The following is a 27,506-nucleotide window of genomic DNA, read 5'->3' on the forward strand; positions in this document are numbered from 1 at the left end:
TCTTCCATTTACCAATCCTAGAAATCATTTTATGTCTTCTGACATATTAGAGGCTTCTGGCCTGTGCTATAAAAGAAGAATGCCTTCCATTTGTATTCTGTTTTGAATTATATGCACTCAGTTTCATGATCATTATCTCATTAATCCATTTAAATCTACCATCAATAAAAATGGTTTTAAAAATCGTCATTGATAAAAATGGTCGTTGTTATACATTCTTAAGCATGGATATGATGTAATAATTTACTATCCCTGCCACTTTCGATATCCAGCACCAAGTGGAACTTATTCTATGCCTGTTTTTTAGTGCATAATGTTTATTCCTCAAATTTAAGAGTTTTTTCAAGCATCAAATGTATATTTGTTGACTCTTTATATACCTTACACTAGATGTAAAAGAAATAAAAAGGAACCTTGTTCAGTGAATGATCCTTGCCTTTGAGGAACGTGAAATCTTTTGGTGTGTAAAAAAAAGAAATATTTGTTAAATACAAGCTTGAAGATAATGCATACTCAGCAGTATGTTTGAGACTGTGAGTACTCTCTGTAGATGTTCAGAGAAGGGAGGGATCACTGTATCCTTACTTACTGTATCCTGACTTATTGTATACTGATTGTATCCTGACTTACTTAAGGGAAATTTTGTGGAGAATGTGAGATTTCTTATTCTTAGAGGATTAGTAGAATTTGGAAACAAAGGGGAGGAAATCTGGTAAGGTATTTCAGGTAGGAAAAAGAGAGCAAATGCATGGCCTTTGGAGAATAAGAAAAGCAGTGATTTCATGTTGAGTGGGTAGCAGGAGGAAGAAGAGAATTAGGTCTAAAACAGACTCTTGTATGAGTTTGTATTGCTTTTAGCATAAAGAAAAAATAGCTTAAAAATGTTTTAAAACTGTTAGAACTGAGTTAGTTTGTAAAGATATGGCACTTATTTCCTCTATATTCTCCATCACTATAATGGAATTTAATTATGTATGAAAATCTAATATATGTTATAATAAAGATACAAGATTAAATAATGAGGATATAGAAATCTTTATAAACAGAAAAAGGTATTACTAACTGAGAAAACTTGTGGGGATTTTCTGTACAGTATGAGTTGAGAAGGATTCTTATAGCTCAAATAATCATCCCTTCTCTAGTTATAACCCATACCCAATCTAATAAGTTTAGCATAATTGGGAAGCTTACAAAAAGCAGAGGTATTCATCTTATGCTTCTTCAAACTAAGTATCAGTGTAGTAGACATCTACATGACTTCTTAAAATTTAATTTGCGCCTGGGTGGCTCAGTGGGTTGGGCCGCTGCCTTCGGCTCGGGTCATGATCTCAGGGTCCTGGGATCGAGGCCCGCATCGGGCTCTCTGCTCAGCGGGAAGCCTGCTTCTCTCTCTCTGCCTGCCTCTCCATCTACTTGTGATTTCTCTCTGTCAAATAAATAAATAAAATCTTACAAAAAAAAATTAATTTCAATTGTCAATAAATTCAAATAATTGAGCTAATTGAAGGTCCTTGTTTACAGACGTGAAAGTTCAAAATTGAAGTTGTTATTTTTCAGATGTTGGAAACAAAAGGATTTAATATATTTGTTAGAATCAAATCAATATAGTGTGCCTATATTTTTGTAATAAGTAGAGGGTAAAGCAATAAACATTTACTGAATGTCTATTATGTGCCAGACACTGTGCTAGATGTGAGGTGGTGGGGAGGGAGAGAGAGACCCAGAGATAGATATAAAGATCACACTTGTTTCTTGTCTGTAGAGGCCTCATAGTTTAGGAGTGTTATACTTGTAAAACAATAATTGCCACATAATGTAGCACAATAAATGTTATAGTAGAGATACACACCTAAGATACACTTAGATAAAAGTGGATTAACCAATTAGCCTTAGTGTCTTAGACAGAGTTTCTGAGGGGAATATGTTTCTGCTGAAATGTAATAAAAGGATAGAGTTCCCAGGGTAGGAATGTGGGGGAAAGGTCATTCCAGGCAGAAGAAACTGTAAAATATTCACAAGTTGCAGGGAATATGGTTTAACCAAAGTGAGGGTACATGCTGGAAAGTGTTAAGAGATGATTGTTGACAGTAGACAGCTGAATTTTGTATACAATCCTGAGGAGTTTGAGCTTCAATTTGTAATTTTTGGAGGATCATTATTGAGTGTGACCAGATTGATTTCTTCTTTTAGCAAGATTGTAGCTTTTATGATTGTTTAGAAGCTAAATCAGGAGTTGTAGTAGTTATGGAAACAGGCAAGAGGAGCAGTTAGGGTATCACTTTTGTATGCTAGATGATGATGAAGGGCATTAAAATGGCAGTGGGAATGACAAGAAAAGGATAGAGTGAGATCTGTTAAACAGAATCAGTAACATTTAATTGTTGATTATGGGTAGTGAGAAAGGAGTAAAAGTCCATTATGTTTTCTGGTTTCTGGCATGAATGATGAGATTAGATGGATGAATTTTTCAGTAGATTTTTATTTTCCCCACTAGATTTTTGAGAGAAGCTTTATGTGTATGAACAGCTTCTAGTAAATTAATAAACATATTAAAGGTAGTTTCTGAGTAGGTTATTTCTAAGTTTTTCTTTATTTTTATTTATAGATGCTACTTCCAATGAACAACAAGAGCTTTTCTGTCAGAAGTTGCAGCAGTGTTGTGTACTGTTTGATTTCATGGACTCTGTTTCAGACTTGAAGAGCAAAGAAATTAAAAGAGCAACACTGAATGAGCTGGTTGAGTATGTTTCAACTAATCGTGGTGTAATTGTTGAATCAGCATATTCTGATATAGTAAAAATGGTAAGAATTATATAAATTCAAGTAAGATCTAAGGTGTAATTATGAATTACTGAGACTGATTTTTAATAAATGTGCAATAATCAGGGTACTCAAAATGTTTTTAAAATAGTCCATTTGAAAGATTATCCATTCATCCCAAAGATGCTATCATTGCTTATAATAGTTTGAAAATTCAGTAGCCACAGTGGCTGGTGGCTGCCGTATTGTATAGTGCAGATCCAGGGCTTAGGAGAAAGATGTAGGTTTAAGATTACACAGACTGATAGATAATTAATATATAGGGCTGAATTGTCACTAAGGGAGAATGTCTAAAGTGGAAAGAGAAGAACAATGAAAAACTATGGAATTCTCTACATTCCAGATGTTGGGTAAAGGAGTCAGATCTAAAAAATTATATTTAGAATATTTTAATATACTTATAATGTCTGTAACACTTGAATTTCAATAAAAACTCAATTTAGAATATTTTAATATACTTATAATGTCTGTAACACTTGAATTTCAATAAAAACTCAGGACCTTTAAAAAGTTAAATAACATAAATAAGTATGAAATCTCTGAAAAATAAATTACTGCTAACTTCATTAAAGTAAGGTTGTTTAGGATGTTATTTATTAATAATTCAACCTTATTCTCCATCAAATGGTAGAAATTTTTTAGGATGTGATGTTTGTATTTTGGTACATAGTAACAAAATACAAAAAATTTAGCTGGAGTAATTAGAGAGTCACTGAGTACATAATTGAAGCTTAACTGTTACCCGAGTATAGAAGGTTATTGCAAGTATAATTTGTACTTGTCTTCATTTCCTTCCCCTTGACTAATATATGTTCTGGGGGAAGAACAAAATGTAGTTAAATTTGGCCCTATTATACTAGTTGAGTTTTCTTTCATCTTCCTGAACTAGAAAATACTGGGGTTTTTTTTAATTGAAAATAAAAGCCTTAAAGAATTTTTAAAAGATCAGCTGTACAGAGAACATTTATCAAAATAAAATTGGCTTCTGAAACTCTCACAGACAGTGAAAAGTGACAGTTTGAAAATGGAAATATTGAATACTGATAAACTTGGTTTTTGTTTTGTGTTTATCATTAAAATATGTTCAGGGGGAAACAGTATTTCCATTTTACTGATTTCAAATGGTTTATGTTCATGAATTTTGAAAATATAGGAAAAAGGTACTTTTACTTTTATCTCTTTAAAAGTACTGACTTGAAGGGGCGCCTGGCTGGCTCAGTTGGTAGTGCATGCAACTCTTGATTCTGGAGTTGTGAGTTCAAGCCCCATGTTTGGTGTAGAGATTACTTGAAGTTATTGACTTGGATATTAAAATGACTTAAATATTTGATTATTGAAAATGCTCATATTTGACTCAAATTATTCTGTAATTTACTATATAATAATAAATTTTGGGATTTAATTTCTATCCCCAAGAAAAAAGATGTATATGTTTTATCTTTTTTTTTTTTTAACTTTTGGGTACTTAATTTCTAGGTAAGTGTGAAGTCAACTCACCCTGTTAGCCCTGTAAAGCTCTTAGGTATATTTGTTACATACAGTTACTTTTGTTGGTGGCTGCAAGGTTATTTTTTTTTCTTTACCTTTATTTTATTCTACCAATAATAAGTATGCTCTCAAAGGCAAATTATGCCCTTTTATGGGATATATCTCCTTTTCAAGTTTTATCTATGACTTTCTGCCATCTTTGTGAAATTCCTATCCATCAAACTCTCGGTTCTGCCTTCATGTTGAGTTCTAGGAGATCAAATTCTAGGTTATTACTTTCTAAGTCTTATGGTTGTACTAATTGACTTATGTACTTCATAAGAATAGTTGGAAATTTGCTTGCACCACCAAACAGCTCTTTTCTCATCCTTTATTCCCTAAACCGTTTACCTCCTTAATAGTATGGCCTTAAATGTTTACTAAACCAAGTGGTCTCTCAGTCTGTTCATCATTCTTCAAAGAATTTTGAGTTGGCACCACAGTCTAACCTTTGCTGTGAAGATGTGAAGTTTATGTTGGTGCTGAGACCGTGTGAATGATGAAATTGTAAATATTGTATTTCATTGAATCTGAAATGAAGAATCTCACATCCTGACTTCAGAAGGATAAGCCTTAAGAAAAAAAAAAAAGAGTAGATGAACTATGTTAAATTAAATCCCCAGTGGGGTATTATAAACTATGTCTGTAATAGCAGTGAAAGTATTCTGCCCTCCCATCCCTCTCCTTAGTGTGGTGTGTATAGGAATAGAGATCTTTTATCAAACTTTTAGATTGTAAGGTAAGTAAATGGCTGGATTAGAATATGGAGGGAATTGCAGAAAGCTGAAAAGGATCAAGTTAGAGGAAGGTAGAGTTAGGAATTTTATGCTTTTTCCTCCATAATCCTCTCCCTTCCTTTTTTTTTTTTTTCCCCCTGTTAAGCAAAACTTGGAAAGAACAACTTGTAATTTAAGGAAGGAGGGATCCAGAGGAAATCTTTAAATCTTTAGTAGGTTGACATCTGAAGAAGTGTCCTAGTTATGGGATAGAGAAAAAAATGCCTCCCTTCTTCATGTCTTGATGAGGTTTCTAGGTTTTGAACTAGGCTTATAGTCACAACTCTTAAAGTTATCTTTAAAATATTTCATTTACATTGTTTAATTATACAATGAAGAATATAAACCTGAATTTCTTTTTCTTCACAGATCAGTGCTAACATCTTTCGTACTCTTCCTCCAAGTGATAATCCAGATTTTGATCCAGAAGAGGATGAACCCACACTTGAGGCCTCTTGGCCTCACATACAAGTATGAAACATATTATATATTGACAGTTTTTGCATTTATGATGTTCTGCTGAAATCATGGTGGTTCTCTTTTAGATCTATTTAAAATACTTGACTTTTAGTATGTGTTCTTACCATTTTTTCCCCAAAATGTTTTTACTTTTTTTATTGTGATAAAGTACACTTTTACCATTTAAACCATTTTAAAGTGTACTATTCAGTGGCATTAAGTACATTCACAATGCTGTATAACCATCACCATTTCTAGTTCTAGAATTTTTTCATCACCCCAAGTGGAAACCCCCTTCACATTAGCAGTCACTTTCCATTCCCCTAACCCCGCAGTCCTTGACAACTACTAATCTACTTTCTTTCACTATGGATGTGCCTGTTATGAATATTTAATGTAAGTAAAATCCTATAGTATGTGGCCTTTTGTGTCTGGGTTCTTTTATTTAACATAATATTTTCAAGGTTCAACAATGTTGCATGTGTCCATCCCTCATTCCTTTTAATGGATGAATTACATTTCATTTTCTGAATATACCACATTTTGTTTATCCATTCAATCATTTGATGGATGTTTTGGGTTATTGTAACAAGAGCTATTATAACATTCACGTACCAGTCATGCACCAATTTTTGTTTTAAGGTGTTCCCCATAAATTTTGATATGTTGTGTTTTTGTTTTCATTCACCTGAAATACTTTCTAATTTTCCCGTGATTTCTTCTTTATTTTTTAGGAATATGTTTAATTTCTACATATTTGTGACTACCACATTCTTTCTGTTACTGATTTCTAATTATTTCAGTATAGTTGGAGAATATACTTTGAATGTTTTCAATCCTTTAAGTTCATTGAGGATTGTATTAGGGCCTCACAGACAGTATATTCTAGAGAATGTTTCATGTGTGCTTGAAAAGAATGCGTGTTCCGTGGTGGTTTGGTGGAATGTTCTATAGAAAACTGTCAAGTCTAATTGGTTCATAACGTTGTTCAAGTCTTCCATTTCCTTGTTGGTCTATTACTGAAAGTAAGAGATTGAAGTTTCCAGCTATTGTTGTTGAATTATATATTTCTTTCCAATTCTGTCAGGCTTTTCTTCATGTATTTTGGGACCCTGTTGTTAGCTGCTTATGTTTATAATTGTTATATTATCTATCTGGATGGTCCTTATCATTGTAACTCCAGAAAGTTTCTCAAGTTTATTTGTCTGATATTAGTATAGGCACTTTACCTCTCTTTTGGTTACTGTTTGCATAATATATATTTTTCATCTTTTTACTTTTTTTTTTTTTTTTAAAGATAAGGTTTGACTTTTTATTTTTTATTTATTTATTTTTTAAGACTTTATTTATTTATTTGACAGACAGAGATTACAGGTAGGTAGAGAGGCAGGCAGAGAGAGAGAAAGGGAAGCAGGCTCCCTGCTGAGCAGAGAGCCTGATATGGGGCTCGATCCCAAGACCCTGGGATCATGACCTGAGACAAAGGCAGAGGATTTAACCCACTGAGCCGCCCAGGCGCCCTCATCTTTTTACTTTTAATGTGTTTCTTTGAATCTAAATTGTCTTGTAAACGTTGGATCATGTTTTTTTAATCAGTTTCAACAATCTATGCCTTTTGATTGGAGTGTTTAATCCATTTACATTTAATGTAATTACAGATAAGGTAGGATTTACATCTGCCATTTTGTTATTTTCTGTATGTTTTATGCCTTTTTATTTCTCTATTCTCTGTTATTGCTTTTTGTATTAAACAGGTATTTTCTAAGGTACCATTTTAACCATTTTAATTTTTTTTTTTTTTTTAAAGATCCCAGGGTCCTGGGATCATGACCTGAGCAAAAGGCAGATGCTTAACCGACTGAGCCACCCAGGCATCCCTACCTTTGGTTTTTCTTAACTTTATTTTTTATTTTTTTAGTAGTTAACCCAGGGATTACAGTTAGCATCTTAAAACAATCTAGTTTGGTTAATACTAACTTAATTTCAATAATATACAAAATTTTGATCCTATATACCTCCATTGCCTCCCCCACTTCCTTTGTAGTAGTATTTGTGGTTTTATTGTCATACAAATTAGATCTTTTTTTAAGATTTATTTATTTATTTGAGAGAGAGAGAGACACAGTGGAGGGTGGGGGGCAGATGGAAAGGAGAAGCAGACTCCACTGAGTAGGGATCCAGATACAGGGCTCAGTTTCACAACTCCAAGATCATGACCTGAGCTGAAACCAAGAGTCAGATGCTTAACTAAGCCATACAGGTGCCCCACAAAGTAGATCTTTATACGTGCCCACCATGTACCATTTTGTAATTATTGCTTTTTGTGGCTGTCTTGTAGAGCAGTAGAACAAATGAGTTATAAATAAAATACATTTATAGTGTCTATTTATGTATAGTTGACCCTTGCACAACACATAACACCAGTTTCAACTGTATGGGTCTACTTAAATGCAGATTTTATTTGATAAATACAGTACAGTACTATAAGTGTATTATCTCTCCTTTATGATTTTTTAAAAAATTTTAACTCCAGTATATTTAATATACAGTGTTATATTAGTTTCAGCTTATATCAGGTATATAGTATAGTGATTTACCAATTCTGTACATTCCTCAGTGATCACTGTCATAAGTATACTCTTAGTCCCCTTCATCTGTTTTCACCCATTCCACTGCCCCCCTCAACCTGCCCTGTGGTAACTATGGGTTTGTTCTCTATAATTAAGGGTCTGTTTTTTGGTTTGTCTAGTTTCTGCTTTGTTCTATTTTCTTTTTTTAGATTCTACATATGAGTGAAGTTATATGGTATTTGTCTTCCTCTGACTTATTTCACTTAGTACTATACTCTCTAGATTCATTCATATTGTTGCAAATGGCAAGATTTCATTCTTCCTTATGGCTGAGTAATATTCCATTTTGTATGTGGATATATAATATTCCTTTGTGTGTATATGTACACACATACCACATCTCTTTTATCCATATTCATTTATCAGTGGACACTTGGGCTACTTCCATAATTTGGCTGTTGTAAATTATGCTGCAGTAAACATAGGGGTACATATATCTTTTTGAATTAGTGTTTTTGTATTCTTTGTGTAAATACCCAGTAGTGTAATTACTGGATTGTAGAGTAGTTCTGTTTTTAATTTTTTGAGGAACCTCCCTACTGCGTTCCACAGTTCCTGCACTAGTTTGCATTCCCCCTTATGATGTATTTTTTTTAAGACTTTATTTAGAGAACCCGATGTGGGGCTCCATCCCATGACGTATTTTTTTTTTTTTTTGGATTTTTTATTTATTTGACAGAGAGAGGTCACAAGTAGGCAGAGAGACAGGCAGAGAGAGAGGAGGAAGCAGGCTCCCTGCTGAGCAGAGAGCCCGATGCGGGACTCGATCCCAGAACCCTGAGATCATGACCTGAGCCGAAGGCAGCGGCTCAACCCACTGAGCCACCCAGGCGCCCCCCATGATGTATTTTTTTAATGAATTTTTTCAGATTTTTATTTATTCGAAAAAGAGAGCACAAGCGGGGGGGCGGGGCAGAGGAAGAGGGAGAAGCAAGGCCCCCCCCACCCCCCACATGGGGTTCAGTCCCACGGTCCTGGAATCATGACCTGAGCTGAAAGCAGACTCTTGAGCAACTGAGTCCCCCACCCCCAGGTGCTCCTGGATAATCTGTTGATCTACCTTTACATTCACTTATTCTTTCTTATGCCAGCTTACATTGTTTTGGGTTGGTTTTGTGGGTCTGCAAGTTCACTGAAGTCCTCACTGTGCCATTCATTAGTGTCTATCTGGGGCACTTCTATTTAGTTGAGACTGAGGGAGGGATAGTCTTTCTGACTTAATGCCATTGTGTGACAGTTCACACTTCAGATGTAATTGAAAATTTGGTAATAAAAACTTATTACAGGGGCACCTGGGTTAAAGTTAAAGTTAAAGCTTTAACTTTAAAGCTTAAACTTAAAGTTTCTGCCTTCAGCTCGGGTCATGATCCCAGGGTCCTGGGATCGAGCCCCTCGTCGGGCTCTCTGCTTGGTGGGGAGCCTGCTTCCTTTCCTCTCTCTCTGCCTGACTCTCTGCCTACTTGTGATCTCTGTCAAATAAATAAACAAAATCTAAAAAACAAAACAAAACAAAAAAAACTTACTACATAGGTAGGACCAATTCTTCCATTAAGCCTCCCCTGTTTCTGTCTAGCACTAATTGCATCATTCAAACTTACCCTCAAATATGTGCCTTTAATATAATGTTATTTAGGGTTTACCCAGTAGAATCACACTGGCAACTACTTTAGTTTATGCTTTAGTAACTAGAACTCTTTAGGCAGAATTCAGGGTAGATCATCTTATACTGCTTAGAAACTGTTACAAAGATTCCATTATAGCCATAAAATATTATACTCACATGTGTATAGTGTTTCTTTTGCACATGTTTTTATAAATTTAATTTTTATGATCATTGATTTTTGTTCTCCAGTTGTCTAGGTAAAATATACTCTGAGAATATCCAAATGACACTTATTTTTAAGCAAGGCTCTGAGGGAGAATGTAAAAGTTCAAAGGACTCTTGCCTTTAATGCTTCAAATAAATTTTATATTTTAAAAATAATGTTAATGACCTGAAATCTGCAGGCAAGCACAGTATGCTTTTCTAGAGAATTTAATGAAGGTTACACATAACCAATGGTACTCATTTATAAGACTGCTGATCATGATTAGCTAATTATATTATAGCAATACCAATAATTGAACACTTACATGTTTCAGAGATAGTGACAACTGCTTTATATACATTATCTCATTTAATCCTTTTGGTGACACCATAATACTCACATTTTAGGGTAGGGGGGTTGGTGAAGGGCAGTAAGGAAGGCACTTGATGTAATGAGTACTGGGTGTTATATGCAGATGATGAATCCTAAATTCTACCCCTGACACTAATAAAACACTGTATGTTAACTAAATTGAATTTAAATAAAAATTTTTAAAAATATTTTTCATATTTTATAGAAAAGCTTATATGAAGCTAAAAGAGATTAAGAATCCTGCCCAAGATTATGTAAGTAATAAAGAGCCAAATTAGGTTTACAACTCAATTATTACTTCAGAGTACTTGCTCTTGATTTTTAAAAGCTTTAGTGCCTCTGTTATAGTCTGGCCCTAAAGTAAATACACACCAATTCTTAATGAGGCTTAGTTCATACCTTTTTAGCTTTTTTTAGTAACACCAGTAATTAGATCTTCCAAATAATTCAGCTAGCCATACTTTTTCTTTTTTGCCCTCATAAGTGAGTTTTTAATGATATGCCTTAGTTAAGTGTGACAAAAATTTATATATACAAATTTTAACAAGTATTATTACAAAGAGAATTATTACAAAGCATGGTGAAATAGAAATTATTCTGGTGATAGACCTCTACTTAAATCCAGTTTTTATACTTTTCTACCTGTGTGATCTGGTTAAGCTGCTTAACTTCTCTGCATCTCCCTTTATAAAACTGGAATAAAACAGGATTGTATAAGGATTGAATGGGATAATGTATGCACAAAAACTAGCACAGTTTTTTAAACTATACTGTTTGTTTTCTGTTCTGTTTTCTTAAAAGATAAGTACTTTTGGCGTGTGGGAAGAAGTGTATTTTTTTGTTTTGAAGTGTGTTTTTATTGTTACTTTTATGCTGATACCTTTATATGATACCCTTGGTTCTTTCTCTTATTGTTAATTTATTGGTTCCCTAGCATGGACAATACTGAAATTATCAAGTAGTCTCTTCTTCCACTTCCTACTTACCTAATCTCTAATGTAAAGTAATAATCCATTTACTCTCACAGTAAATATCCATATAGCAATTCAAAGCTTCTACTTTCCATACACTCTTCTTCATCCCCTTCCTCCACTTTATATTTGTATTATTATGTAATACTTAACATGGTTAGAACATGTAATTCTTGTATACTACTATTCTGTTACCTTTATGCCTATTGCTTTTGATTAGTTCTAGAGGTAATATATTTAATTTTACCATCAATCCTTATGTCAGAATTCCTCTAATCATTTTTTGGTAATTTGGAGTTCATTATTTTTTTTAAGTCTTTATTTATTTAAGTAATCTCTACACCCAGTGTGGGGGGTCAAACTCACAAACTCTGAGATCAAGAGTAACATGCTCTTCCAGCTTAGCCATCCAGGCACCCCTGGAGCACATTCTTTAGTAGAGGAACTCATGAAAATATTATTCCCTGAGTTTTTGCATGTACAACAGCAGTTTGTGTGTAGCTTTAATTTTTAAAGATCAACCTGATTTGATATAAAATTGTTGATTCATATTTACTTAGGTACCATAAATATCTTATTCCATTGTCTACTGATTTCAGTCCGATTTTCTGTCTCTTATATAAAGACAGGGTTTGGTTTTTTTTTTTTTTTTTTTGCTTAGATGCCTAAAGAATATTTTTCCTTTAATGGCCAACTGCTTTACTGGCCATACGTAAGTGTCGATTTTTCTAGATAAATTTTCTCAGTTGAATAGTACTCTTTTACTATAAAAACCCACTTAAAAAATTTTTTTTAAAGATTTTATTTATTTATTTGATAGGCAGCGATGCAGGGCTCGATCCCAGAACCCTGGGATCATGACCTGAAATGAAGGCAGAGGCTTTAACCCACTGAGCCACCCAGGTGCCCCTAAAAACCCACTTTTATTTTTATTTTTATTTCTGCAAAGTTTTCTTCAGTAATAATTTTTAATATTTCTTTTGTTGCACTGCTTTGTTTTTCTTCTTTGGGGGTGGCAGCTATTCATGTGTTGGCTCTTCTTTGGCTCTCTGTGTCTTTTACTCTCTCCGAAAGTCTTTTTTCTTTTTTAATTTTTTTTTTTTCCCTGTTGGACTGTTGTTCATCTTATTTCCATTCCCTTTTTCCTTTTTCAGTTACTCTAGTTGTAAAGCACACTGACAGTGAGTATTAGAGACAGGTGAGAGGAAGGGAATGGGTATTATATTAGTCAACCAACAATGCCTGCCGCAGGCTAAAATCATTGGAGGGAAGAGTCTGTCTTGAGTAAAATGAGAAAATGATGTGTTTTTATGTTTTTAATGACAGCAGGATGGATAATGACCAACATCAGCTCTTTTCTACATAGTTCCTGGGAGGTAGAGAGAAACTCTGCTTTACATGTGGGTGCTAGCTGTTGCTTCCAATTACATTGTTGATTTTTATTTTGCCAGGACTTTTATTTTTAGTGGTCATTGCATTTTATCTATTTATTTATTTATTTTTAAAAGATATTTATTTATTCACTTGACAGAGGTCACAAGTAGGCAGAGAAGCAGGCTTTCTGCTGAGCAGAGAGCCCAATGCGGGGCTCTATCCTAGGACCCCGATATCATGACCTGAGCCAAAGTCAGAGGCTTTAACCCACTGAGCCACCCAGGTGCCCCTCCATTTTATTTTAAAAGACAAAGAAATTTATATTCTACACTCTTTGGGACACTTTAAGCAATAGTCTACCTCTTTTGTTTATTTATTCTGTCTAGCATATATATGTCTAAATTAAGTGAAAGAGGAATCCTGGGATTAGCAAAAGCTGATAAAATTTTTAAGATTTGTCAGCACATTAGAGCTTATAGAACTAGAAAATCTGAACTGGAAAACTTTTTTAATAGCATCATACACCAGTTCATGTAAAATTTGGGACCATAGTTGATAGAAAATTAATGATACTATATTTAATAATGCAAAGGTTTTAAAGATGTGAAATTCTCATGAGCTGATTATATCTTTTTTAATCACATGTAGTTGGATAATCTGAAAAAGTTTCCTCAGTCTTTGAATTTCTGAAATTAGTGTCTCTATTAAGATATTTTTTTTTATTATGCTCCACAAATAAGTGAAACCATATGATAATTGACTCTCTCTGCTTGACTTATTTCACTCAGCATAATCTCTTCCAGTCCCGTCCATGTTGCTACAAAAGTTGGGTATTCATCCTTTCTGATGGAGGCATAATACTCCATAGTGTATATGGACCACATCTTCCTTATCCATTCATCCGTTGAAGGGCATCTTGGTTCTTTCCATAGTTTGGCGACCGTGGCCATTGCTGCTATAAACATTGGGGTACAGATGGCCCTTCTTTTCACGACATCTGTGTCTTTGGGGTAAATACCCAGGAGTGCAATGGCAGGGTCATAGGGAAGCTCTATTTTTAATTTCTTGAGGAATCTCCACACTGTTCTCCAAAGAGGCTGCACCAACTTGCATTCCCACCAACAGTGGAAGAGGGTTCCCCTTTCTCCACATCCTCTCCAACACATGTTGTTTCCTGTTTTGTTAATTTTGGCCATTCTAACTGGTGTAAGGTGATATCTCAATGTGGTTTTAATTTGAATCTCCCTGAGGGCTAATGAGGAGGACAAGGGGCATTAGAGAGGAGAAGGGAATTTGGGTAAATTGGAAGGGGAGGTGAACCATGAGAGACTATGGGCTCTGAAAAACAATCTGAGGGGTTTGAAGTGGTGGGGGGGGGTGTGGGAGGTTGGGGTACCAGGTGGTGGGTATTATAGAGGGCACGGCTTGCATGGAGCACTGGGTGTGGTGAAAAAATAATGAATAATGTTTTTCTGAAAATAAATAAATTGGAAAAAAAAAAGAAACAGAGGGTAGAAATGCGTAAGAATAAAATAACACATATTAAAAAAAAAGTTGTCTTTCAGGAATGAATAGAACACTATAAGAAATTTTAAGGAAAGGTTGATTATAAACATAGTTTCTTATTACACTTAAGTAAAATGCAAATGCCTTGTTGTGGCCTTTAAAACTCTACATGGATTGCTCTGATTACCTATTCAGTGTCAACAAATAAAGAACTATTTCATTAAAAAAAAAGATATATTTTTTTAAAGATTTTATTTATTTTATTTATTTGTCAGAGAGAGAGAGAATGAGAGCGAGCACAGGCAGACAGAGTGGCAGGCAAGGTCAGAGGGAGAAGCAGGCTCCCTACCAAGCAAGGAGCCCGATGTGGGACTCGATCCCAGGATGCTGGGATCATGACCTGAGCCGAAGGCAGCTGCTTAACCAACTGAGCCACCCAGGCGTCCCCATTAAGATATTTTTATATGCTCATGGAAATTAACAGTGAAAATTTAGCCAAACAAACAATATGCTTTCTACTTTTCACTGGTATGATTTGAACTTTCATTTGAATTCCCTGAAACTAGCAGTTTAACATTATAGGAGGTAGGTAGTGAGTCGCTTTCAAAATATGATTTTTAAAAAATGGTTTTCTCCCAAGACAGAATACACAGAGACACACAAGTTTTCATATATCCATGACCCCAGTGAAAAGACTCTGCCCTAGATATATATGTTTATAGTTAATCTTTCTCATAACTAAAATTTGGTGTACAGTTTTAAAATTTGGCAATTAAATGGTCTAGGGGAATCAGAAACTATTGAATTCTGAGTGAGCTGATTTATAGAATCTGTCAGAATATAGTTGCTACATCATTATTTAATCATCTTTTTTTAGGGTGGAATATTAAAGCTGCTCTGATAAATGAGATTATAGACATTTGTAGCACTGAGGAAATTTGCTCAATGAAAGTTTTTCTTTGGTTAATGTACTTTAAATCAGTTCACCCAGAATTTTTTGTTCTATATTAAAAGTTTACATTTTACATTTAGCTTGTCAGATACTTGATTTTAGAAATTGATTTGATGGGATGAAAAACAAACATTAAATTAATGAGGGGAGTAATAAGCAATTTCAAAACCTTTCAAAATTTTGTTTTCCCAACCCTGTTCATGAATTTCCTAAAAATGTGCTAATTTATAGTTTTTCTTTTTACTTTTTTCCACTCTGTAATGGAAATACTAATGAGCAATGGAAAAATGGAATAAATGAAATAAAGAAACAAAGAAAAAAGGAACAAAAGAAAAACTGTTCTACTGTTCTAGTAGTAGGTGACTGGTCATCTTTTAATTTACAGAATGTATTAATATATGGTAATTACTAATTAAGAGTTATGAATTATTTTTTATTTCTTTTCTAAGCATTATTGCTTTGTATTTATTGAGGACAAACAAGATTGTAATTCTCTGTATACTTACTTTTAGATAATTAGGGAGGCTTGGCTGCTGTATTAGTCTGGAATACAGGCAGATTATGTAGTATTTTAATTTTCTTTTATTAGTTATTTTCTTTAGTGGCACAGATACTTAAGATGTAATTATTTTATGTAGGGTACTGACTAAAACATAGACCTTTCTTTTTTTAGGAATAACCAGTATTTTAGGGACTAGAAACTTCTTTGTGACATCTACAATTAGAAATTTATACTGGGAACATAAACATTTTTACAGTGTACGCCCCTTCACATTCACATAGCCCTCAGATTCAGTGTTCAGGCACTTAATATGAAATATCTCATTTAGTTTAGTGTATGTTAAGTCTTACATGAATTCTTTCATATATTGAAGCAATTTAAAAGCCTATTTAAATTGGGATGCTTGGGTGGCTCAGTGGATTAATAAGCCTCTGCTTTAGGCTCAGGTCATGCATGATCCCAGAGTCCTGGGATCGAGCCTGCATCAGGCTCCTTGCTCAGCAGGGAGCCTGCTTCTCCCTCTGCCTGCTGCTCCCCGGCTTGTGCTCTTTCTCTTTCTCTCTGACAAATAAATAAAATATTTAAAAAAATTTTCAATTAGTTTTCTCTTAATAGAGTTTGTAAAACATTGGGCCACCATATTCCTTGAAGAGAGAGCCTTTTGTTTATATACAGTTTATTAAAGTTTCTTAGAAAACTTTTTGCCTCTCTGGGCCAAACATTTCCAGTTCCTTCAGCTTTTTTGTATAGATCTTATTTTCAGATACTTAAATCATCTATGTTGTTTTTGCTGTACCTTCTTCTAAAATCTTTTATTGGTGAAGATTAGAATTTTAAATATTCTAACTACCTAGGAAAGACATGGTCATTATGGAGTAGAATAGTAAGATTACCCACCTTTAGTTATCTTTTTACATTTTGTGCTTACCTTTTATCTTTTAGGGTATTTTTTTGGTTCACAGAAGTAGGAGGATGAGCCGTACATTGAACATATATGAAATTTGCCAGTTTACTAAAGAAATGAATCCATTGCTGAAAGTATCTGTTGTTCTGTGAAGCACTGTTTCTTAGATTCTTAGAGCAAAGTACTTCTTCATTAGAATAATATAGAGAAACTTTAGTAATTACACAAAAGCAGTCCTCCACAAGTATGATTTTTATTCATTCAGTAAATATAGTATTCAAGGCATTGTTCTAAATATTGGGGGTAAACTAATAAGCAAAATCTTTTATATCCTAGTGGAAAAGAATAAATAATAATACTATGTCAGGGTATGATAAATACAAGAGAAAAAGTAATGCGGGATAGAGTATAGAGAGAGTGACAGTGGGGACACAGGGTGCCATTTTATAGACGCATAGTCTTAATTGTGCCATCTTGAAGATTTTCAGCTCTGTAGATCACTAGTGTTTACTTCTGTTTGACATTACTCAGCATGTGTTTATTAGATAACCTTTTGTTATCTCTTCAGTGGTGCTAAGTTGGCTGCATAAAAGCGATTTGCTGCTAATCTTGACTGGTCACTTAATGTTCACTGTGTTAGGTAAATGATGAAGATGAGAACTATGTAAGAAATAATAATGTGGTATCTGTGATCGGCATATGTTTCAACTGAGTTTGTGATTTAGAGGATTCAGCTTGATGATGTGCAAGTCTCCCAAGAGACATGTGATTGCTTTTTTTTTTTTTAAGATTTTATTTATTTGACAGAGATCACAAATAGGCAGAGAGGCAGGCAGAGAGAGTGGAGGAAGCAGGCTCCCCGCTGAGCAGAGAGCCCGATGTGGGGCTCGATCCCAAGACCCTGAGATCATGACCCGAGCCGAAGGCAGTGGCTTAACTCACTGAGCCACCCAGGCGCTCCCATGTGATTGCTTTTAATAGTATTAAGCCTTAAGCCGTATATATCTGATGCAGATCTTCAGAGGTAGAGTATATAGGCTAATGCGTGCCATACTTGACTCGTGTTTTACCTGGTCCCACCTTACCACAAATCTTAAATTCCACTCAACTAGGCATCGGCATGAAGATTCTGAGCCTCTGATTCCATACCCACCCACCCATACCCTACACCATCTGCTTCTCAAGACATGTCCTACCTTTCTTTAATAAGCCCTTTTTCTTCTTGGCTTATGCACAATCAAATCAAATATAGGGCTCAAGTTGCTGTCCTCCTTAAAACTTTTCTTACTGACTTTATTCCACAATGATAAAACCTTTTTCTAAAGGTCTCCTCCACTCAGTCTGTGCCATACATTTTTTTTAAAGATTTTATTTATTTATTTGACAGAGAGAAACCACAAGTAGATGGAGAGGCAGGCAGAGAGAGAGAGAAGCAGGCTCCCTGCCGAGCAGAGAGCCCGATGCGGGACTTGATCCCAGGACCCTGAGATCATGACCTGAGCCGAAGGCAGCGGCTTAACCCACTGAGCCACCCAGGCGCCATACATTTTTAAAGAATTAATTAATTAACCCAAACTGTGCAGAGGGACAGAGTGGGAGAGAATCTCAAGCAGACTCCCTGTTGAGTGCAGAGCCCAACACGGGAATTGATCTCATGATTCTGAGATCATGACCTGAGCTGATATCAAGAGTGAGATGCCCAGGTGACCCTGTGCCATACAATTTTTGTGTATATACCATTTTATATATTTCTAGTTTTGTCTTTCCCTAACAAGTGAATGAGCTTTTTCAGAGCTGTACAGTGTCCAGTATCTCTTCACACTCCCTAGCTATAGGGAAAACTTCAGACACCAAATGTGTCGATTTCCCACACCAAGAAATTTATCACTTCTCTGAATGACAACTGGGTGTCTTATAGTTTATTCATTTATGACACTAAATGAATTTATGAATTTAAATAAATGAATTTATTTATGACACTATTCATTTATGGCATATTTATTCATTTATGACCCAGAATTACCACAGAGGCACAAGTTAAGGGCTCAGTCCCATGAGCCCATGCTCTACTTCACATGGTAGTCATGAGTCTTGGTCTCTTGTACTTCTGCCGAGCTGGCTGTAAGTCTGGGGTTCCCACAGCCCACTCCTCCGGCTTGATAATTTGCCGTAGCCCACAGAACACAGGGAAACACTTCACTTATTACTACTTGCAAGTTTATTATAAAGGATACAACTCAGGAACAGCCAAATGAAAGAGATGCATAGATTAAGGTATGAAAAGGGGGCTCCATGTACCACCCTCCCATCACCTTGGTGTGCTCCCCGACCCAGGAGTTCTCCAAAACCCTTTGTTGAGGATTTTGATGATGGTGCCATTAGGTGAACATGATTCATTAAGTAACTGGCCAGTGGTGACTGAACTCCATTTCCAACCTCTCTCCCCTCCCTGGAGGATGGGGAGTTGGGGCTGAAAGTTTCAACCCTCTCATCATCACATTGTTTCCTGTGATGACCAGACTTTCATCCTCCTGAACTTATCACATTAACCTAAACTCCAGCATGTTTGAGAGGGGCTTCTTATAAACAAACAAAAAAAAATGTATCCCTTACTCCTACTCAGGAAATTTCAAGGTTTTAGGAGCTCTGTGGCAATAACCACAGATGAAGACCAAGTATATATTTTCTCATATCAAAATATCACAGTAGGCGAGGATTGGACATGAAAAGCGGGCCCTGAGTATGTTGTGCCAGTGAAACTCTGTAGCAGCCTGTGGGACTATACTTACTCTTCAGAGGACTCTGATCATTTTCTGTATCTTTTTGCATGTGTGCAACCCAAAGCAAAATTATTTGTGTAGTTGGTTGATTAGAAGATTATTTATAAATAAAAACTGGTATCAATTTTTGTTTTCATGTTACAGTGTCATACTGAACAGCTAAAAGATAATAATTAAACCAGATAAGCATCACTCCTTTGAATAGTTGGTCAAAGATGCACTGGACAAAAACATTTATTCAACTCCCAAAACTGTTGTTAGGCTTAGAATATTATTGAATTCAATAGTAAAAATTTGTTATTCTATAGTGAATGATAAGGCCCCGATCTGGTAGTGCTTTTTTTGTGTGTTGTAATGTCTGTAAATTTATTTCTCCCTTCTGTATGTGGCCTGATGTTTATCATTTTGTGATCAAAATGTTTATTGTATGTTTCTACTTTGGGATGTAGTCTTCCTTTTTTATTTTTAGGGCACTAGATTAATGTGTTGTTTGATAGCTAATAAATTAAGGTACATTTGGGGGCTATACTCCTACATTTTATAGCTATTAGGTAAAACTTATGAAAAACTTACAAAAGAAAAACTTTAGTGTGTTTTCCTTTCTTCTTAAAAGACAGTTGCAGCTGTGATGGAGGCAAGTTGAACTAAACCTTACTATTTGTGGTTTTTAAGATTTTATTTATTTGAGAGAAAAGAGAGAGACATCACTAGAGGGCGGGGTCAGGAGGAGGGACAGAGGGAGAGGGAGATGCAGGCTCCCTGTTGAGCAGGGAGCCCAATGCAGGACTCCGTTCCAGGACCCAGAGATCATGACCTGAGCCAAAGGTAGATACTTAACCAACTGAGCCACCCATGTGCCCTAAATCTTACTTTTAATTCTTACTTGTGACCACAAATGAACATTTCCTATTACTTTTAAGATGCCTGACACTTTTTTATATATATATATATATATATATATATATATATATATATATGTATATGTATTAATGTATATATGTTTACATATATTTAAATGTGTGTGTATATATCTATATATATATAGATATCTATATCTATATATATAGATTTTTTTTTTTTTAAAGAGAAGGGAGGTGGGGGAAGGTTAACAGGCTCCACACCCAGCATAGAGCTCAGTGAGGGGCTCAGTCTCACGACCCTGTGCTCATAAAGTGAGCTGAAACTAAGAGTCGGATGCTTAACTTTAATCACCCTGGTACCCCAAGATGCTGGTGCTTAAGTAGACATCCTGCTGGGACTTCTAGTATATTCACTGTGATAAACAAACATTCCTTCCTGAACCCTGAACTTAAATAATTTAGTTCATTACTTCCTAAATGTAAATAAGGTGTGCTGGTTTTGATTTAATTCTTTCCTACTATAGTTTTATAGAAAGATGTGAAGTTTTTTGCTTTTTATTTTTATTAATACACTTCCCCTTACAATTCAGTTTATTCTTGTCTGGAGGTTTCTGATCCTGTATTTAAAGAACTCTGGATATTAAATTGAGGTGGGTTGGGAGTCCAATGGAGAGAGAACACATTCCCAGTGAGTATGGACTACAAAATAGTCTTTCCTAGTTAAATATTTTATAGGTGTCATTTTTATTTTCTAGCTCCCATAATTTCAGTTTCAACAAGTGATATAAAGCAGTAAATCCCCAAATGTACTAGCTTAGGAGGCCAAATTGTGAATATATATTTAGTTTTTAAAAATCTTACCAACTCATCACATTTTCCAATGAGGTTGAAAACCTCCCTCCTAGGGTGGTAGGGGAGGTATATTTGGTATGAAGGGATAAATTAGGGTAAATTTTTATAGTTATCATCTTGACTTTCTTTCATAGTTGGTGTATGAATTCTTCTTAAGATTTTTGGAGAGCCCTGATTTCCAGCCTAGCATTGCAAAGCGATACATTGATCAGAAATTTGTCCAACAGGTAAGGAATTCTCAATGTCTTAAATTTTTTTATGTTCATCTTAGCAATGATTTATTAATTTGTGATTAAAATAGTCTTTCAGAACTTAAATGGTTTATTTCACTTTAACAGCATTTAATACTCTAGCCAGACAATTAGGGTAAAGGTGAAGTAGCTTTGACAATATCAGACAGAGTATTTTAATCAAGGGTGAGCTTCTAATGAAGTCAGTTGAATTATCTTACCCAATACTGAATTCTCAGTTCCTTTTAAAGACCAGAAAGCGAGCTTTTCTGCACAGTCTGAAAAAATTTGGTACGACCATTCAATCTAAAGGCAGGAAGCCTTCTTTTAAATTAAGTCTTTGACCTTGAACTTTGACGTATGTTTTAAGCATAGTGACTTTGAAATGACAGAAGAAAAGTGGAAATGGAATCATTGTTGGGAGTTTGGGATTAGGCTCCTTTCCTGTTGTTAATTACCAGTGACCTTTCCGTTTTCCTTTCCCCTTCCCACCTTAGGCATTCTAGCCACCCATTTCCTAAGCCACAGATAAATGGGATCTTTAAGAAGAAAAAGAGATAGTGAAACATAATGTGATACCTTCTCTTTTTTTAAAGATTTATTTGAGAGAGAGAGCACGCACACACAAGTTGGGGGGAGGAGCAGGAGAGGGAGGCTCAGACAGACTCCCTGATGATCACTGAGCCTGACACAGGGCTCAGTCCCCTGAGATCATGGATCAGGACCTGAGCTGAAGTCAAGAATCGGCTGCTCAAATGACTGAATCACCCAGGCTCCCCCTTCTTTTATTTTATAAATTGGTCACTAGCTATTATTTTTTGGAACCTACCTACTGAAAATTAATTTCTCAGAACGTGTTCATTTTTATTTTCAAAATCTTTTCAACAGTGTAAAAGCCTCTTTTTAATTATGGGGAATTGGCTGGAACTAGACAAGATTGTGAAGGAGACCAGATCTTTCTAGGTTCGTTTTTTTCCTCTGGAAATTTATCTCAGTATGTAAGGTCTCATTAGGAATTTGATACTCTCTTCTTCGAGAGTTACTTGCATTTTCAAGAAAGAGAAGATGGGTGAGAAGGTGGTGATGAACCCAGTGCTAAGGCTGGGATTAAAATCGCTAGGACCTTTCCTGCCCTCTTAACCACCAGTGTATGATAAAGATTCTACAAACACAAGTCCCACATATTTGGAATTCACTTTTGATCAGTTATAACTACCTTGGACCTCACATAAAGTATTCTTACTAGTTGCTGTGAGTGTACTGATTAATGGAGAATATTGTCAAGATCTGTCCTTCACCCATTCAAGCAGCTCCTCATAAATTACGAAGAAATATTAGGAGTGTGCTAACAGTAAAATTTACATTTCAATCACAAGTAAAGGTAAGATTAGATGGAGTTCTGTTATTTTGGTAATTGCAAATGAATACGTATTTATTTTCTTTTGTAGCTCTTGTGTGCTACAGAAGGAATATAGTATATTGAGGAACTCTATGATACATTAAATTGTGTTTAAGATAGAAGGTTGAGAGGAACAGTTGCCTTAGTGCTTCTTCAGTCTGGACCTTGAGGTGTTTCTGCTTCTGGATTATTCCACAGGTTTGAGGGGGAACAGGAAGAAAACTGGTAGAGTGGGACCCATTTTCTGCCTTCTCTAAATATATGAATTACCTGAGAAGCTAAAGCCCAATAATTTGTTCTTAGCAGTTTAGATGACTGTGCATTCATACATCACTTCCTTAGTTATTCTTACTATGTTACTTTTGTATATATCTCAGGTTTTATAATTTGAAATTATTTGATTACATGGTAATTTTAAGACTTAGAAGTACAGGAAAAAAACCCTTAAGTATAAATGTGGATACTCATCATTTCAAGAGAAAAAACACTTGTGTAATTCCAAGTTATATTCAAGTCACAGGATTTCAGAAGAAAAAAGGAAGCTAAGAATTAGTGAGGGCATATTTTATGTGCCAGGCACTGTCCTTATATGCTTTTATATAAAGAACTAGACCATGTCTAATTCCACACAGCTAATAGCTGGGAGAATTAGGATTAGAACTAGACTATGATATAACCTTCATTTAAATAAAAAACAAGACTAGGTTTTGTTTTGTTTTGTTTTAGATTTATTGATTTATTTGATAGAGAGCACAAGTAGGCAGAGAGGCAGGCAGAGAGAGAGGGGGGGAAGCAGACTCCCTGGTGAGCTGAGAGCCCAGTGTGGCCCTCAATCACGGGATCCTGAGGCCATGACCCAAGCTAGAGACAGAAGCTTAACCCACTGAGCCACCCAGGCGCCCCAACAAGATTAGTTTTAACCTTCCTCATTTTATCAATGATGAAAAAACTCCGAGGTTATTAATTACCCTTAAAAGCAGTTAGATATAACAGCCAGAATGAGAAACAATTTACTGAGAACTAGGTTTGTGTGTGTTTTATTACATGAATTTATATCTATTTATATTTCTAAATAGATTATTTTATTTAATACTTCAGAATAGGTTTCTTTAAATAGATTTGAAACTCAGCTATCAGCTATTCTCTAGTTTTTTTTTTTTTCCTGAGGATCAACTTATACTAGATTATATTTGTTCTTGAATTAAACATGTCAGCCTTAACAATGAAGGGCCCCTTTTATTAATTTGAAAGCTTATCTTCTAAGTAAACCCAATATCAGAAACTTGGATCTGAGTGTCTCAAATGAGTAGGTTAGCCATTTTTAATTAGAATAATTTGAACTGAAATTATTAGGTATATAAACATAACTTCTTACACTCTGGATATTTTTGGCTGGAGCCTCATTCAGGATTTTAATAACCTAGTGAACAAAGAATACAAACTGTAAACCAGACATTTGTTTAGGGGTATATAAATATGACTAAAGTCATCACCACCCTCAAAAAATACTCACTCTAGTAGAAGAGATGCATATGTAAACAATTACATATAATTCAAGACAGAATGGGAAAAGAACTTTGATGAGGTTCAGAGCTTGCCATCTTGACTATAATTAACAGATTCAAAGTACAGAACACAGAATTTCTTGATGACTTCATATATGAAATTACATTCTATAGATAGGGAGTATTTTAAAATTTTTCCTAAGAAAATCCAGTGTTTTATTTAAAATATAGTAATACCACTTTTTGATCTGCAGGCTTGATTTTTAGTGTAAAAGCTTTGGTTTGTTCAAAAAGAGCTTTGGTTTGTTCTTTCTAGTAAACCGTAAATACTCATTTGCACATATGTATTTTTTAAACTTCATTTATTTATAATGACTTGCAGTTTGCAAGCTTAAGATCTTTGTATGTAGTTTTAAATTATTAGCATGAAAAATCTCAAATTTCAACACTCTAAAATTATGAGCCAGGGTTAGTCGACAAGAATAGGATAGAATTTTAAGATGAGTGGCAAGGCAAAAAAAAAAAAAAAAAAATCCCACTTTTTTGAAGTTTATATTATGTTGTTTTTGAAATGAAGTGAAAAGAAATACTCCTTAGATTTCTTTAGCCTCAATATTTATCAAGAATAAAATCAACCTAAGGCAGAATCTCTAAGACTCTTTAAAAAAAATTTTTTAAGATTTCATGGGTTATCTCTAAATCAAATTAGAATAAAGTGAAGTTTTAGCTCAATTATTTTTAAAAAGTAATTTCTCAGATTTTTTTTAAAGCTCCTGGAGCTTTTTGATAGTGAAGATCCCAGAGAACGTGACTTCCTGAAGACTGTTCTGCACCGAATTTATGGGAAATTTCTTGGATTAAGAGCATTCATCAGGAAACAAATTAACAACATTTTCCTCAGGTAAACTGGTCCTATATTCATATATAGTACTTTTTTCCCCCTCCATGTGTTTTTATTCCGGTTCCTTTAGATTAACTTTTAGTATCTGAACTCTCTTAACCTTATTAGTATTTGAGTCATTTTGTGGGTGTCATTTGATTGCATGTAACTTTTTAGAAACTTGGAACCTACTTCTCGTGTAATGAAGACTGTTTTTAATACCTAATACCAATGTTCATATTTAAAATTTATTGAATTTGTCTAGTTACCTATTTGAGCTTTTTGTTTAAAAAATAAGTATAAATACTGTTAAAATAATTGGATCTTGAAAGTACTTTCATTTGTTTTTCTGACAAAGCTAAATTTATATGGAGCCTGTATTTTGACTCCTTTATAAATGATACTGTGATAAGTAGTTGCTTCTGATGAGATTTAGCTTTAATATATCCACATTTCAGGTTTGGTTGGTTTGTGTTAATTGGAAATCTGGCAAAATTAGGCTGGCATTCCCATGTTGTAACAATTAGAAACCAGTAACAGCTGTCTCCCCTGGAGAGAGCATCTCTTTGCAGGTCTCTGTTCTCCTCCTCGCCTCGTCTACTTTACTCATTTAACACCTCCCCTGTCCTGTAGTCATTTGAGTTTTTTACTTCCTGCTTTAACAGCAAGCCTAATCTTGGAAAGCTAGGCAGCCTGTATAGTTTAGGTTTTGCAACGCTATGAATAAAAATGTTTTTATGATACATGGGTCCTTTTCTCTTGGATTTTCCTATGGGTGGAAGTTTCCTATTTTGAAAAGTATTTCCTTGAGAAAACCCATCTTTCTTTTAAATTTTTAAGCAAAATAAAATATTCCAGGTGAACTAATATTCCATTATCATTATGGCTAGTTTTAGCAAAGGAAATTACTAATTTGGAAAAAAAAAAAAAGAAGTTACTAATTTGGGACAAAATAGTTTTACAAAGAATTCCTGAAGCATGCTTGTATGTTTCTTATAGTTGCCTTTAGGACTGATTTCTTGACCTTCCTGTCTCTTCTCTTAGTTTAGTTTACTAATATTTGAGTTTTTATTATATCTATCTTTATTTTAAATTCAGGTTTATATATGAAACAGAACATTTCAATGGTGTTGCTGAACTCCTTGAAATATTAGGAAGGTAAGTCAGTTTTTTTTGTTTTTAAAGAGATAGCTTTGAATGTTTTATGTATTAGAATCCTAGCTGGGGTTGGAGAAATTATTTCGTATTTTAGAGTTTAAATATAGAGCACAAGACATAGTTTCTCAACTGAATTCTTTTTATAGCTTTTAAGCGGTCAGCATATTCAAGTACTTGCCATGCAAGACATCTGTTTTAGAATAGGCCGCCTGCTTCTGAAGCTGTGGCATGTTTTATGCCTGATCTTAGCAGACCGCCGCAGAAATTCATAGGATCTGATTGGGAAGAAATGAAGTAAACTATAATGAATCTTTGATAAACTTATAAGAATTCTTGTTGAGACATTGATAGGCCATTCTTAATCTATCTGTTCTTTTCAGAGCCTTTTAGTTTACGTGAACATTTTGCCTTCCTTATTCATCACACAGCAGTATTAACTTGAGAAGATGAGGCCCTCTCTATTTATAGTTAGAGAATGATTATGGAGAAAATACTTAATTTCAGATTTTTCAGCAAAGTAGGGAAACTTCAGAGTTCAGAAAATATTGGAAGTTTTAACAGCATTGTGATACTGATCTCCCTGTGGCTTTATGTAGGAGAATAAAGGCAATAATGTATGAAGTGATGGGCTTTATAGAAAATAAAGACAGATTATTTAGTGGGACTTTAATTGACAGTCCCAGTTCTCTTTTGGGATCATTGAATGACTTAGAGGAACCAGACAAGTTTGAAGATGGGTAAGTCATTCAATACCAGGATTGAAGCAGAACACTGTTCCTTATATACTCATGGATATAATTTTTGGAAATAAAGTAGTAACTACTTAACCCTTCCCCCTGCCTTTTTTTCCCTCCAGTATTATCAATGGCTTTGCATTGCCACTGAAAGCAGAACATAAACAATTTCTAATGAAGGTTCTTATTCCTATGCATACTGCAAAAGGATTAGCTTTGTTTCATGCTCAGGTAAGTTTCAGACATTTCAAAACAAATGAATATTGTTTCAGACGCTGATATAAAGGCAGAGAAATGGAGAAATATTGAGGAAGGAATTGTAGGTATAATTAAGCAATTTGCTTTATAAATTGCTCAGGGCAAATTTTCATTATAACTTAAAAGTATTATGATATTTAGCTTTATTAAATAAGCTCAGTACACTTTAAGTATAAATATAGGAGAGATAATACCAAGTTTTCCTCTTTTCTGGTCTGGGCCCTGACTTTGAAACTAAAATGTTAGCTT

At 34.7% G+C, this 27,506-nt stretch overlaps 1 protein-coding gene across 1 annotated transcript in view; it reads left to right on the plus strand.

The window, feature by feature from the left end:
* PPP2R5A (protein phosphatase 2 regulatory subunit B'alpha) overlaps positions 1-27,506 on the plus strand; it is a 64,525-nt gene that overhangs the window by 29,049 nt on the left and 7,970 nt on the right. Inside the window, exons 2-7 of the mRNA XM_044267139.1 lie at positions 2,606-2,802; positions 5,493-5,594; positions 21,228-21,320; positions 24,998-25,128; positions 26,206-26,265; positions 27,122-27,230. Coding sequence (XP_044123074.1) covers positions 2,606-2,802; positions 5,493-5,594; positions 21,228-21,320; positions 24,998-25,128; positions 26,206-26,265; positions 27,122-27,230 — 692 coding nt within the window. The remainder of the gene's footprint in view (positions 1-2,605; positions 2,803-5,492; positions 5,595-21,227; positions 21,321-24,997; positions 25,129-26,205; positions 26,266-27,121; positions 27,231-27,506) is intronic.

The sequence above is a fragment of the Neovison vison genome, chromosome 10, assembly GCF_020171115.1.
Source record: "Neovison vison isolate M4711 chromosome 10, ASM_NN_V1, whole genome shotgun sequence".
Taxonomy (NCBI): domain Eukaryota; kingdom Metazoa; phylum Chordata; class Mammalia; order Carnivora; family Mustelidae; genus Neogale; species Neogale vison.